The 15,267-nt window shown below is 34.8% G+C and overlaps 1 protein-coding gene across 2 annotated transcripts in view; it reads left to right on the forward strand.

The window, feature by feature from the left end:
* The window catches only part of LOC126268202 (afadin-like), a 124,786-nt gene extending 110,406 nt beyond the window's left edge, over positions 1 to 14,380 (forward strand). For both annotated transcript variants that reach the window (XM_049973829.1, XM_049973837.1), the window contains one exon: positions 822 to 14,380. In XM_049973829.1, the coding sequence (XP_049829786.1) occupies positions 822 to 1,108 (287 nt within the window). In that variant the 3' untranslated portion in view covers positions 1,109 to 14,380. The remainder of the gene's footprint in view (positions 1 to 821) is intronic.
* The last annotated feature ends 887 nt before the right edge of the window (positions 14,381 to 15,267 follow it).

The following is a 15,267-nucleotide window of genomic DNA, read 5'->3' on the forward strand; positions in this document are numbered from 1 at the left end:
ATGTGTAATTTGTGTCTTCATTTGAGAAATAGTACTTGATCAGTGTAAAACTTTGAAGTAAAATGTATCATTTCCAAATAATGATCATTATATAGCATTGTAAGGAAGATATGCACACTTGAGGGAAAGCACGTTCCCTGCAGTATCATAGTGCTGTATTACAGCAGTTTCTATCTTTTAAAATAGAACTTTAAATTTATCTCAAATGTGATGTCAACAGCTGCTAGCTTTGGCCTTCAAAATGATTTATATGAGAATTTGGTTTTGTTCATGTTACATACATGCAATTCTTTTATTGCAACTCTGTTGTTCATGTGAGATGGTTTGTTCTCCTGCTAATGCTTTGTGTCAGGTGTTATAGCTGATTTTCTTCTTCATTATGGTTGGTCTTCAGTAGAGATTTCTTTTTTGTTTAAGTGCTTGATTCATTTCCCTGTTGGTATTTTAAGTGCTCTTGTGGTCTGAACAATATTAATCTCTACATTAGTGTTGGACAAGCTGTTTCTTAATTGAGATCCTACCGGTAGCAGGTGACTGTGCATGTAAACAGTTTCTTATATTGAATCAAGAAGAACAATTTTCTTAGGTTGTTCTTTATATAAACACTGTGAAACTGTAATGAAGTTTGTCAGTTAATAGTGGATCTCTATTTTCTTAAAATATAATTATAATACTTCTATGAATCAATGGCACATGTTGGTGTCTTGCATGTAAATTTGTGGTTTAAGATTTAACTTCTCACTTCTTAGTCATATGTACTGTTTTCCTTCTCATATATTTTAATTTGTGGTTTGTCAGTTTGTGATTTGTCTGTGTTGCAGGTGACACAGAAGGTGCCAGAAGTAAAGCAGAGACTGCAGCACGACTAGCTCGTCTCCGTCGTCGAGAAAGGCAAGAAGAGGAGCTGCATGCTTACCGTCTGCGTGAAGCAGCAGCACGTGCAGCTGCAGCAGAGGCAGAGAGACGTGCTGCTGAGGATGCTGAAACATGGGCTGCAGAAGAGCGAGCACGAGCTGCGCAGAGAGATGCTGAACTACACCGACTCAATGTGGAACGCTTGCAACTGGAGCTGGATCTACTGCGTGCAGAGCATCGGGCTCGACACTAGCTCTGAACAAACGAACGTAAAAGGATGATATGAAATTCATATCATCTACCATGTGTTAGTGTTTTTGGGCACATACACAGTATTGATTTTGAAAATAATGTCTATCTTAATGTGCTGAAAAAGTTTGTCATGAGGAAATCATCAGTTTAATATTACCAAGGAGTATAAATGCTTGCCTTTTAGGCAGGCATGTAAGACTCCCTCAGGTGCAGTTGTCAGTATGTGTGATGTGAGTACAAACTGAAAGGCAATCCACTGAAAATACAGTCACTGGCAGTGTTGAGTTTACAGGTTTATAGTGATGTGTGGGTTACAGTGAAAAGCAATTCATTTTGTAGGTATTTCAAAGTAATAATTTGAATGAGTAGTAGACTGTTGCCGTGATGATGAGAAATTGTGATGCAATAAAATGACACTGTACTAGTGTCATTTGTGTGAAGCATTTCCTGTTTTTGTGAAGAAGTCTCAGTTTATGCAGTATTATATACAGAAAAAAAAGTTTCATAAATTATGTGTGAGAAGGCAAGCAGTAATCAGAAGAAAGCTTCTTTTCCAACCAACACAATTGAGTCCTGTGGGTTGCAATTAAGCCTCTGTGAAAGTTGATCTGTTGATGTACCTATGAAGCAAGTAGGAAGAGAAGTTGAAGTAACTACAGAATAACAAATAACCATCATGGAAATACCAATTTCTTTGTTGAGTGAGTGATGAAGTAAATCATGATTTAATTAATTAGATTATTGGCTATAAGGTGATAAGATTATTGACACTTTGTTCTTTTGTCTGATTCATCTAATGTTGTACAGAATTATCAGATGTTGCTAAATTTTTTCATGAAATAGGGAAGCTGAGAAAGTTTTTGTTCTGTATGACTCTGGATAAACATCTAAATGTGAAGAACTAATTTTTGTGGAACTGCAGTGTCCTCTTGTATGTTTTATTTATGTGGTCAACAGGTTTAAATTAGTTAACAGATGTAGGAAAATTCTTGACTGTTTTCCGCAGTGTCACCAGAGTAATGCATATCTTTACACACATTTGCACAACTTTTATGAGATGAGATGAAATGAAGATGGTTTGAGTGTGCTACAGTGTGACGTTGTTCAGGATATGTAATGAGTTAAACATGAAAACTGGGTTAGATTGTTCTTTGTCACGGAAAGTTAAGTTTGTAAGAACCTGTGAATCCATTGTGTGTGCAGCTGCAAATGTGAATTAGAGTAAGGTTGAGTTGAGGTAGCATGCCTTTTCCTATACTTTTTTTGTGTAGTAGTCTGATTTTCTTTACTTCAGTTCAGCTGTAGTGGTAATTAACTTCTGTATATTAAACATAGAACTGAAGATGTGTGAAACTTGAAAAAACTCTTTCTCCATCATCTGAATGAGGCAAATAGTTCGTGCTCAGTACAGTTAGCACCTCAACAAAATAATGAAGTCATATGTTGCTTCATTTACAGTGTAGAAATTGTAAAGATACTGAATATTTTCTGAATAATTAGTGTAAGATAATTGTGTTATATGAAGCAGTGTTATAAAGTATAAACACATACTATATCATCATATTACTGCTAATGATTTTTTTCCCAGTTGTATGCATATGCAAAAGAGAAAAATTACTTTGCGATTGTGTTTTTCATATTAGTGTTTCATAGTCATTGTGGTAATTTATATCCTTTATCATTTTAAATTTATTTATATCACCATCATTGCTAAATGTGTAATCTCCACATAATAATATTAAAAGAAGTAGCCCTTTATGATGTAGTTAAGAAAGAAAAGTATGTTTAAACATTGGTAGGACAGAATACTTGTAGTGCTCATAGGCAGGAATTATGTGTGTTACTTGTACTCTTATGGTCATTATATTACATGATCAGAATTGATAGACTGTGCTGTAATATTTGATTAGCCCAGGAAATATGATCCCAGTAGATTCAGTGATGGTTTTGGAAATATGTACCAAATGTTAAACTTTCAGGAATTGAAACACTTTCAAGAACTGTAGACAGCTATGTGGAAATAAAAATAGCCTTAAGACTAGAAAGTAAGTGCCTAGCTCCTGGAAACATGGTTCAAAAGAGGCATACTATGTACAACAAGAGACTGCAATGAAAACCATGACAAATCTTACTTTATTTTGTATAGACCAGTTTCCTTATTTGTCATTCAAGCATGACAGGTACACTGCATGTAAGGAAACATATAGCTAATAAATACACAGACTGCCAGGCAGGATATTTGTATTTATGTTAAAAAGTATGTGTGATTAGCATAGACAAACTGTACCTTTGTTTCTATTTGTAGATGAACTATGTATGTTTGTGTAGCGTGCACCCATCTCCCTGTCAGAAGAGCGTGTGTTTGTTGTTAGTGGCTCCTTTAGGTTGCCATCAATATATAGCTGCTGCTAGATAATATAATGGATAAAATCCTTAACTATGTGAATACAGTGACACTAGAAACAAAAATTGAATTTTTTTGCAAGTTTGAATGCTGGCGTATTTGTTTTCTGTCTGTCTCTCTACTTTTCTGGAAACATTAGACCAACAAAGTGCCTTCCATAGTTACTCTGTTTCTGATGGGTGTAGAAGAGCATTTGAGTGGACTTAATATTGTTCTCATTAAAGTTAGGGTAAGATGTGAAAGGGTAATTCAGCAGTTTGTTCAAATATCTCTTTGTTTTGTTGTATCTCTTGGCTTTCTTTTCCACTTACTTGTTCGTGGTTCCTATATTTTATTGTTCTTGCCAGCAAAAAATCTACATGTACATATCATTTGTATCTAGTGAAAATCTTGCCAGTCACTTACAGTAGATATTTCAAAGTGAAAAGAATGCCCACATTTTTAAAATCTTTACTATTATTTTGTTTTGAATACCCATGCATTTAATACAAGAATTAAATGGTTTTCTGAAGAACTTGTTATTCATAAAATTTTAAAATAGTTTAAACAAAAGTAATGGAAAACAGTATAATTTTAACAGCCTTTTTTATTAACTGAAATAATTCAAGGAATGAGGAAAAATTTGTACTGTGTTCAAAATGAAGTGTTCTTACATAAGGAAGAAACAAGTGAAGAGAGACAGAACACTGCACAATTGTGATAAAAAGTTCTAAATTTTAAAATGAACTGAGTCGACAAAATATTACTGCAATGCTGCTCATGCAGTGAGGCTTTTGGGCATTGAGTGTAAAGTGCAAGTAGTTCTTAGTCTTCACTCACTTGTTCTACTCGTAATGGCTGTTGTTTGCAACCCCCCTTTTCCCAATTAACCTTTTAAAATGCAGTAGTCTTATATTCCACAGATTTTTCATTTATGCTACTTGGTGTGAAAGCAATCAGTTCAAAGGACCTTAAATTTTCTCCTTAAAAAAAATAATTTCTGTTTGAAAATATTCAGGGAAAATATTAGACTTCTACATTGTCTAACATGGCTTTGTGAGTACCTTGTCACTTGGTTTTCACATTGCTGTATGCTTCTTTTTTCCCATGCTGCTGTATATGTAGTGTCATCAATAAAATTTATCCTTTAAATTAGTGCTGAATACCAATATACCCCATTCTGTCCAACTTCCATTTATTCATAGTCATAAGGTGCATAGTATTCTTTCAAAGAACAGTTATTTTCAGTTGTCCTATCTTCGGTTCATCATTGCTCCTTTCTATTATCCTTGCAAGTTGATCATATACTGTGAATCAAAGGTGTTCATGTCAGCTATCCAATGCCATTGACCTGGTAATAGTCTGCTTTTGTAGTTTACATCTTTGTCAATATGAAAATGTTGCATGCAACTAAAGATAAATAAAGTTTGAGAAATATTTGACAGTATCTGGAAGAGCATTTCTTTGAAATTTGTTGAAGTCTGTCACTGTTCTCCACAAAATGTTCTGTTTCAGTGTATTGTGACATCTGGCCTTTAGGTTGATACAGACCCTTGTATCATTACTATCTGTGATACACGGATCAAGAAAGTCAGTTTTCAGTTTTTTTACGAGGCACTACTTCCAGATATTTTATCACAAAATGTTAACTTCCTGAAGAATATTTTCATTTTTGTGCTTTCTCCTTTTGAAAGTTTTGTGTGTTGTGCTTGGATCATTCTCTAATTGTTTTTCTTGTCTTTCATTGGCATGAAGTTATTCAAAATGTTTTAAATGTCAGCCTAGTTCAGCCACATGCTACTGTGCTACTGCCCGTGATGTCACTGGTGCATAATCCATTGCCATGGAAGGCACTATTTTCATTGTATATCAACAGTGCCCTCTTTAAACATGTGAAGGTTGAGTCCTAAGCTGTTTTTAGCTGCAGGCTGGAGACTATGAATTTGTTCATTCATTTGTTTTAGTTTTCTTAACTTGCCGTCAAGTGTGTCTGAACTTTGTAGGGTGCACATCCTTTGTTATAGAAGTCTTCACTGCAGCTGCATTTCCATATTTAACAACAATATTACTGTGTCATTCAGGTGTCACCCACAAAACCTTATCAGTATTATCAGTTCACTAGAGGTCTATATTTACATGATTAGCCACCCTTTGTTGTTCCCATCTAGTTATTAGCAAATATTTCATAAGACACTGTGTGTGTGTGTGTGTGTGTGTGTGTGTGCGCGTGTGGGTGCGTGCGTGCGTGCGTGCGTGCGTGCGTGCTTGCGTGTTTTAGAGAGAGAGAGAGAGAGAGAGAGAGAGAGAGAGCGAGAGAGATATTCTACCGCCATTTTATTACAGTTGAAATTCAAAATGCATGTACAGTGTTCTTGTTTAAACAATCTAGAAAAGTCATTGATGTACTTCTGAAGTATCAAATTTGTCTTCCCATGTACTTGAATTCTATTGAATAAAAGGGATGTTTCTTAGGTTAGTTTAAATTTAAAACTCTTGCTTGGATGAAATTTTACAATATGGAATGAATACTTACAGAAGAGAAGAAATAAGACTACTGTGTGTCTGTGAAACAGAACTTGATCTTCAGTCAGTGCCATTTGCAGAGTATCAAGTCAGGTATAAACGCAATAAAGTTCAGTCTCAGTGGTTTTTCAAAACGTCAAAGATCCACACTTGTGTTCAGTGTTGCAGAGCCTTACATTTTTGTAACCTCATATAGCATTGTTCCCAGAAAAGTACAAATGTTAAAAATATGCTGTAGTATCATTACATGTTCTTTAGTATTACTCATAACCTATTTTTAAAGCAAATAGTTGTCCCATACTTCTTGGATATTTTTATATTGTATATTTGGGACTTTGCTAAACTCTTCCTTAGAGCAATGGAATTTTGCATTTGAAGCAGGTGCATGTCATTCCATTATGACTCAATAGTTGTATAAGCATTGTCATGTAGTAATGGTGACAGAATGTATGTATTTATTGCAGAAGACACAGAATCAAGTTATTAGTTATTTTCTCCTTACAGTAGTTCTGTCTTCTAAACAGTGATGATATACTGTATGTGGTTTTTCATTGTTAAACACTATGTTTTGTATTTAAAAATTCTGTGCTTCTCACCTGTGTTAACTATTGGTCAGACTGAATAGATTTGTTCCATTAGCAGACTTTTGATTTAGGTAAGATATTAACATGATCAGTGCATTCTTGTGGCCCTGTGAAACTGTCACTGCTAGAATATCCAAAATCAACAAATTTAAAAATATATAAGTGCAATTCATACATTTAGTTGGGTGAGTTCTGCATTATTTTATCGATTTTAAAAGCAGTTTCCAACTGAATGACTTAATGCACTGAAAACTGATTCATAACCATGTCAAAACTGTAGGTTATATTTGTTTTTGTTCCAAACTGTGTTTTACATCAGTTAATGTTCTTATAGTAATGCCTCAGAGTGTCTACCTGTCAAAACACACATGAATATCATGGGAGCAGTGACAGGGATGAATGATCAGAAGCCGAAAGAAAAGTTAATGAGCTTTTGTAAAGAAGTGGAATATAAATAAATTTGTATCATGTAACAGTTAAATACATTCAGGTAGAACACGTGGAAAACATGAAACGAATAGCATTTAGTCAATTCAAAATGTATTTGGTCATTATTTTATGTTTATAACAAATTAGTACAGAAAACCATGATGACAGAGAAATGGAAACCAGGAAACTCAGAAACCTTTGAAATTTGTTTGAAAATTGTACTAACAATTTTATGGAAATAGTGGCAGTATAACAAGAGTCTAGTAAGATGAAGAATGATTCATGTAATATGCATCATGGAAGCTGCACTTCAAGGAGAAGTAGGGGTGTAATCATCGTGGAAATAATGCTCGGAACAAAGAGTAATTTTGCAGATACATAATGGGAGTTGAAGATGTAATACTTTTAAAATCTGGCACTGCAATGGAAAAGCACATAACTAGTAAAACAATCAGTGATAATGATGTAGGAAGTTTCTTATGTGAGTATTTCTGCTGTATACTCCGAAAACTAAATGCTAAAATGAGCTTCAGTATTAAACCTTATATTGCTGTAGCAAGACCAAATAGTAAATTTTACTTATTGGAGCAGATGCACAGATTATATTATTGATGCAAAAAGTGCTTTAGTAGTAGTCATTTGTTCATGTGTAAATATTGTTTCAGCTCAATTTTAAATGAAACTTCCTGGCAGATTAAAACTGTGTGCCGGACCGAGACTTGAACTCGGGACCCGAGTTCGAGTCTCGGCTTGGCACACAGTTTTAATCTGCCAGGAAGTTCCATATCAGCGTACACTCCGCTGTAGAGTGAAAATCTCATTCTCAATTTTAAATCATGGAATTACAGTACATGTACATTATCTTCAGAGTATGGCCACATATTAGACTAACATTGGAGAAGTTTGAAAATTAATGTTTGATACTTGGTTCATATTTTATTCCATTGATTTGTTTTATACTTTATATGTGAATCATTAACAAGTTCTCTGCACGGTTAGTGAGAAGATCAATAGAGAATGAGATAGTGTGACTGGATAGCATGTATGATGTTATTACTTATTGCATGCATTTATATTGAGTAGATGTGCTGGATTTTCAATAGAGCATAACCACATGAATGGGCCCAAGGCCAACACTGCAGCAACCTGTGTGCATATTGGTAATTCTTCCCTGGCATGTGGACAATAATCAGTGTGAACTGTTGGGATTCTCAGTTTTATTTTGTAGAATGAATTATACAGCCATAGGTACAACAATTAAACACAGAAATGTACAAGCACAGTGATTTTAAAAATGTTAATCTCTAAGAAATATCCTTCTTTTAGGTAAGATACTTTAAAATGGTAACTTTTTTTTGCAGTGGAAGTATTAACTCTTTTATTTAAGCTTTTGAGTACATTTAGTTAGAAAGTAATGTTAGATGATTCTAAAGTCAACTTATAACATTGTAGTTTGCTTGAGAATGATCCTATTTTATAATGCTTAGGTTGATGTAGATAGCATGACATACTCATTTACAGTACTTTCATCTTTGCTACCTTGATCCAAATTTCTACAAAAAAACTGATATTTTCTAACTTCTCATCCTTCAATTTTTGATAATACCAGAGTATGTAATCGGTAACAGTAATGCAACAGAAACAAAAGACCATTACGCACTTAACTCTAAGCTGTTTTTGCTACAAAACATTTAGTTTCATGGAATTTGTGGACCTATTTCCTGCAACCATTTGAGTTCTGACTATGTTTTTCTATAGAGAGAACTTTGATGATGCTATATGACCTTTGTAACATACTTGGGAACTGTAAAATATGAATAAGCTGATTGAGCCACTGACATGTTGTACTGCATATTCTTGTTGTGAAAAATGTCACTGTACTTTGCATGAGAATACAAACAAATATGAGAATATTAACTCAAAGCAAGAAAATATGAACATCAAACTACAGATGACTGTGGTACAAAGTTGAACGTGGCTCTCTTGTGTAACCATTAATTTAAAATTCATAATTTATGGCTGCTGTTTCTAAGAAAAACCTTATTTATGTTAATACACAGTTACTTTGGATGATGACAGCTAGTAAGAGACAAACAATAACAGCTGTATGCACAGTATAAGTTGGCACGTTTGCAAGGGATGCTGGGAGTTTAAGCATGTGATTGCCACCTAGCACAGGGGTGTTGCAGGATATGAGAGATTGGGGGTGGTGGGAGAGGGTGAGTGGGGAGCACAGAAGGCCCTGCTTCCTTCTTGTGGAACAATGTACACACTGGAATAATCATTGCATTCACAATGCCTGTTACAGTGTTGTATTTTTGTGGTACAGTGCATTGTTTACTATCCAAGGTTAGTAACACTCTGTAGTGGCTAACAGTCATCTGACTTCCAAAGATTTGTTCCCTGCCAGAAAAGTGTCAGGCTATATTGTGTGTATAGTAAACAGGTAAAAATGCTTAAGCTTTCGGTATGTTATCAGGATTTTGTTGTTGCATCACTGATTGAGTTATCTTGTGTACAAATTGCATTGCCTCTCACAAACTCCAACACATTTGTGAATTCTGGATTCTCTTGAGGATATGTATGAAGCAAATATTTCAGTTCATGACTTTGTAACAGCTTAATACTGAGATGTTTCAAAAATATGCAGTTTGTCCTCCATTCTTACTTGTTATACTTTTGTTTATTATTATTGGTCTATAATCAGACTTTTTACTGTGTAATATGTTGACAGTGCAGAACATTGAGCATGTAGAAATTGAAGTGTATCCAAAAGGAACATATAAGTTTTATGATTAGCTGATACAGTGGCATGTTCTGCTGAGTGTTTCATGTTGGAAGAAAGATGGAGCTTGCTATCAAATTACAGGAAACAATGTTTATGTGCACATGTCCAGTTAATTATCTAACGTAAGCCAGAGAAATTCCAGTATAATCAGATATTCTCACATTATTCACATTGTTGAAGAAGACACTGGGCTTCTTTAGCAGGAAACTTAATAATGTTTATGTAAGAAAAATCTTATTCATACATATGGCTTTTGAAGTGGAATAGAGATCTCAGTTTTTCAGTGTTAATATGTGGACATTCAAAGTGGAAGCACTGTAATGATGTAAAATAAGTGACTGCTTTATAACAGTGAGCTTTCATTTAGCTTATGATGCTAGAGAATAACTCTGTGTTATAGGTAGTCTGATACCTAACTTATTTTTTGTGTAGTCTTTTACAATACCTTATTTTTTGTGTAATCTTTTATAGAGATATTTATAAATGTAATTTCTAAGAATTAATTTTTAGTGGTGATTATTTATCTCAACATTAGCCCCTTTTACAGGCTAAGCAAGCACTTGTCACTGAAAGTGTTCATTCAGTGTTTTTCTTATGTGTACTTTGTAGCATTGTCAATATTGATGGTTATTTTATATAGTACTGCTGAAGCATGATACTTCACATTGTTTGATATATGTAACTATAAATGCCTGTAGAATTCATAATAAGCTCCACTGTTATGTGCTAATATGCACATTTGTGCTACAGTACAATGTTGAAATAAGGTCCATAGATAATAGAAGAGACTGTAATTTTGGGACAATCACTTCATAATCCATAGCGAGAAACATTTTTGATTGAATTGTTCTCAGGTACTGCTTATATTCCAAAGTAAAATTTGAAGAAATGCAATGAAGTTTTTCAGCTTACCAGAGATTCATGGCACTTATATTGTCCATACCAAACAAGAGTTTCAACATGACAAACAAAACTGTCAGTTTCTTTTAGTATAAAATAATACTAACAACATGCTTACAAGTTTTTGTTATGGTAGTCTAAAGCTGCTTCTATCTTTTAGCCCTTTGATTAGATGCACTAATTGCCCTCAAAATTCATGATTCAGTATTCTTGCTAATCAATTTTATTTATTGCCTCATCTTTTCCATGAGTAGACAGTCTTGTTTTGTGCATCAAATTCTTTGTTGATTAATGGAAAGTCCAGTCTGCAATATCAACAGCTTTGAAAAGGGTAGACAGCTACTCACCATAAAAATGACAGATTGAGTTGCAGACAGGCACAATGAAAAGACTGTTCCACACTGAACTTTAGGCCAAAGCCTTCTTCACAAATGAAAGGAAAACATACATTCACACAAGCAGGCACATCTCACCGACACAAGACCAGTATCTCTCACCACCAGAGTGGCCAGAGATAGTGGTCATGTGTGCTTGAAGTGTCCCTACTTGTGTGTGTGTGTGTGTGTGTGTGTGTGTGTGTGTGTGTGTGTGTGTGTCATCTTTACAGTGGGCATAAATTCTAAATTGATTTGATTTGATTATTGTCACATATTTTCATTACTTTTTTAATGAAATCCACCTTTGGTAATCCGCTTTTCTGGTTTTGAGTTAAATTTTGAAACAACTTCTTATGTATGGAACGTGTCTGCTTTGTAATAAGATAATTTCTATTCATTTGTTTTTATTTCTGCTTAATTTTTCCTTGCTGTTGTGCATGACTTCATAGTCCAAGATTGCTTTTCCCCCTCCCTCACTTGTTCCTGAGTCATGTAGAAGCTGTCATATAGCTAGGATACAAAAATAAAATTACAGTTTTTTCTGACTCATACTTTTTGCGATTAATCTGTAGGGTAAACTTTCAAAGCAAGTTCAAATTTATGTAAGAAAAGCCATTACATGCTTATTGATCAGTTTAAAGTTAACGATGGGTATGATTGCACTGCTATATCTTGCTTTATCATTTGTCATGATATTAAAGTTTCATGATAGACATTGTTGATGATAAATTTCCTGTATAATAGTAATAGTACACAAAGAAAGTAGTAGTTTTAGACAAAGGAAGGAAAAATATTAGAAATGATAACTTTCTTTCCGCGCATCATAATGGATGGCAATGTTTTTTCCCTTTTACTGTTCCTTCTCTGGATTTCAGAAACCTAAGTTGAGTTTTAGTACAAGGAATAAAGCTGCTAATATCTCTTGAAATGACAATCTGTGTTCTCATGGGTGGCAAAGAGGCTTTCTTGGAAGCAAGAGTTGGTTTTCTGGTATGACAAAGGGTTAATCCTGGACTGTTATCAGAAGTACTTGTAGCACAATTGTTTCCTCAAGTGTAATGCTGAAGACAGATGTAGTAGGGTTAACAATTTTATAATCAGCTTTTTCAGCCACATAACATAGAATTTAAACATAGTAATAAATAAATTAGTAGAGAAACCTACACCCCTCAGAAAATAGAACCAGTTGTGAGCAGCATGTAGGTTCAAATGGAAAGGGGGGAAGGAGAGGAGTGATGATTTGCTAAGCTTTCAGTACAAATTGCTCCTTCAGAGCTCCCTCCCCACGCAGAGTTATGCGACTCTCTCTCTCTCTGCTTGTGGGCATGGGTGGGGGAGATTCCTTTTCATTTTTAAGTTGATGGTATTCCTTATTATTCAAGGTGGATTTGATGGGATCACCAAGATTCATAATTCCGAAATGCTTTTTGCATTATCCTCAAATAAGATTAGATGTTTCCTGAACTGCATTGATTCTGGCAAAATTTCCCCACACCCTTGAGCATGCTTCAAGAACCCAAGCTAAGATGTGTTAAATTTATTAACCATAGGTGACAGGGAAAGAATGTCTTCTTACCATCAGTGAAATGAGAAACAAATGGGGCAGGAATGTCACACAAATTTAAAGAACTTGAACTTTTTAATTTTCTAAAAATGTTATTAATGTGGGACCAGGAAAGTATAAAGGATTTCTAAAGAGACTTCCCCTCGCCCCCCCCCCCCCCCACCCCCCCCCCCACCCCCCACCCCCCACCCAACCCTACCCTACACGTGCCCCCATGCTGTTCTGTTTTACTGTTATCCTTCTTTGTCCCGATTAAGATATTGGAGAAAATCTTCATAGCTTGAGCTTGTGCAAGGTTTTTAAGTTTTCATTTTTGTGAACGTGACCCTACCTGGCATCTAGTTAGTAGATCCTCTTCTTGTATAAAAAGTAACATTCTTTCTTTTTAAATTTATTAACAATTCTCAGTCATAGAGTGACACTGGATACTCTCTAAAATACAGCATATTTAACAAACAGAAACGGTTTCCATTAAAAGAGATGCGTCCGTTACGTTGAGACCCCCCCCCCCCCCTCCTTTCCCTCCCATCGTTGTAAAATTTGATTTGATGTATTTCTGTTTCAAAAATGTCCCCTTTAGTCGTAGAGATGTTATTGAAAAAGTACCTGCTATGGTACTATTTAAGTGGCCAGGTTCTAGATCTGCCAGAAAACTGTCTTGACTTCTGGGAATTCTGTGTAAGTGTGGAACTTGGTTTTCAAGCATAATTGAGATTGAAATTTTATGTGAAGGAATGGTGGTTTTCTGTGTAATGTACACTAGGCTGTCAGTTCCCTCTAACAAGTTTTGGATATATTCATTTGGATTAAAGCTCTTACATTAAATAGTGGAGAATATTATGAGGAAACATTCTTCAGTGAATACAGTTACAGCCTAAACATGCAAAAATGAATGTATCATAGCAATTTTAGTGTTACACTAAGTGATAACTACCCTATTAACTGCTTGAGCCAAAGGCATGTTTATGAAGTACACATAAGCATGCAGCGAGAACAAAATATCTGGTTAATCGAAAGGTGTATGAAATTTAAAAACAAAAACAGTTTATTCATATTACAGGTATGTTATTTTCCTTAGTTTTTTGGGTAATTACTGCACCTGGAGAACGATCGTGATGTATTGGCTTTATTACTTTTTGCTGACATTTTGTTTCTAGTAACTGTGAAAAACTGGCAGTTTGGAGTAGTAAAACATTTTCAAGCACAACAATGTAGAATTTTAACAAAAGATTTTGCCATATTTCTTTTATGAAATGAGAGCAAGAGAAATAATGAAAGGAAATAAAGTGAAGCAGTCTGGGCTGGAAACCTGAAACCATTCTACTGATAACATCTTGTTTGTGTAAATTGGTCAGTGTACAATGTTTAGGTGCCTCTTTGGTCTGAGAATTAGAAATAATGTAGTATTAAGTGAAAGCAAATGTATACCTTACTTCATTATAAATTTAGTATTTTATACATTTAGTGCTGACTGTAGAATTTTGTAAAACATGGCTGATATTTAATGGAGAAACATGATTGCAAAAGTCGGCAAATGAAATACTCATTTACAAATATTCTAGGTTTAAATAATGATATTACTTTGTATGTTATTATTAGAATTTGTCAGCCTCAAAATACTCTGTTTATTGATTTTTCAGTATTAAGACTGTTTTAAAATTGGTAATAACTTGTACGAATACTGGCCTCTATTTCAAAGATGTAATAAAAGATGTAAGACTGAAATGTATATTATCTTTATTCATATTTTAAATACCACCTTACAAATAAATTTGTGATAGATCAGTGATCAAATCTGGAGCCTTACATTTTGTAAATGTGCATCTCTATATGTACTTCCAAAATAATCAATTATTGATAGTATAGTGTAAGTGGATAGATAAAAAAGTGGTGGCGGGGGAACACACACACAAAAAGGTTTAATTTTCACAAATTTTCAGACCCAATGGCTCCTCCTTCTGGCAGAAGAGTTGAAGGGGAAGTACATGGTCTGTCTGCTGCTCAACATTTCCAGTCAGTTCCCACTTGATAACAAACCTATGATGTCCTTCTTGCTCATCTTAATTGACTTTATACTTACCAACAGTTACCTCACTGTTGAGGGGCAGACAAACAAACATAAAAGAGGTATTGCCTTGGGGACAAGAATGGATCCGCCCTGTGCCAACATTTTCATGGGTTGCTTGTAGGGGGTCTTCCTGGGATTCATAAGCCTTCAGTTCCTGGTTTGATTTAGGTACATTGATGACATCTTTTCTGTATGGACTTATGGTGAGGCTGACCTGTTGAAATTCCTGAAGACTCAAAATACCTTCTCCCAATTAAATTACACGTGGTCCTATTCTGAATCTCATGCCACTTTCCTTGATGTTGATCTTATCTTCACCGAAGACCAGCTACACACATCTGCCCACATTAAACCTACTAACAAACAACAGTACGTACATTTTGACACTTGCCATCCTTTCCACGTCAAACTTCCTTCCTATACTACTTTGACATTTGAGGTAAATTTATTTGTCCAGATGCAGACTCTTTACAACAATGCAACATCACTATCACCTCCACCTTCACTGGACATGATTATTCCAACAGCCTAGTTCACAATCAGA

The sequence above is a fragment of the Schistocerca gregaria genome, chromosome 1 (genome assembly GCF_023897955.1).
Source record: "Schistocerca gregaria isolate iqSchGreg1 chromosome 1, iqSchGreg1.2, whole genome shotgun sequence".
Classification (NCBI taxonomy): Eukaryota; Metazoa; Arthropoda; class Insecta; order Orthoptera; family Acrididae; genus Schistocerca; species Schistocerca gregaria.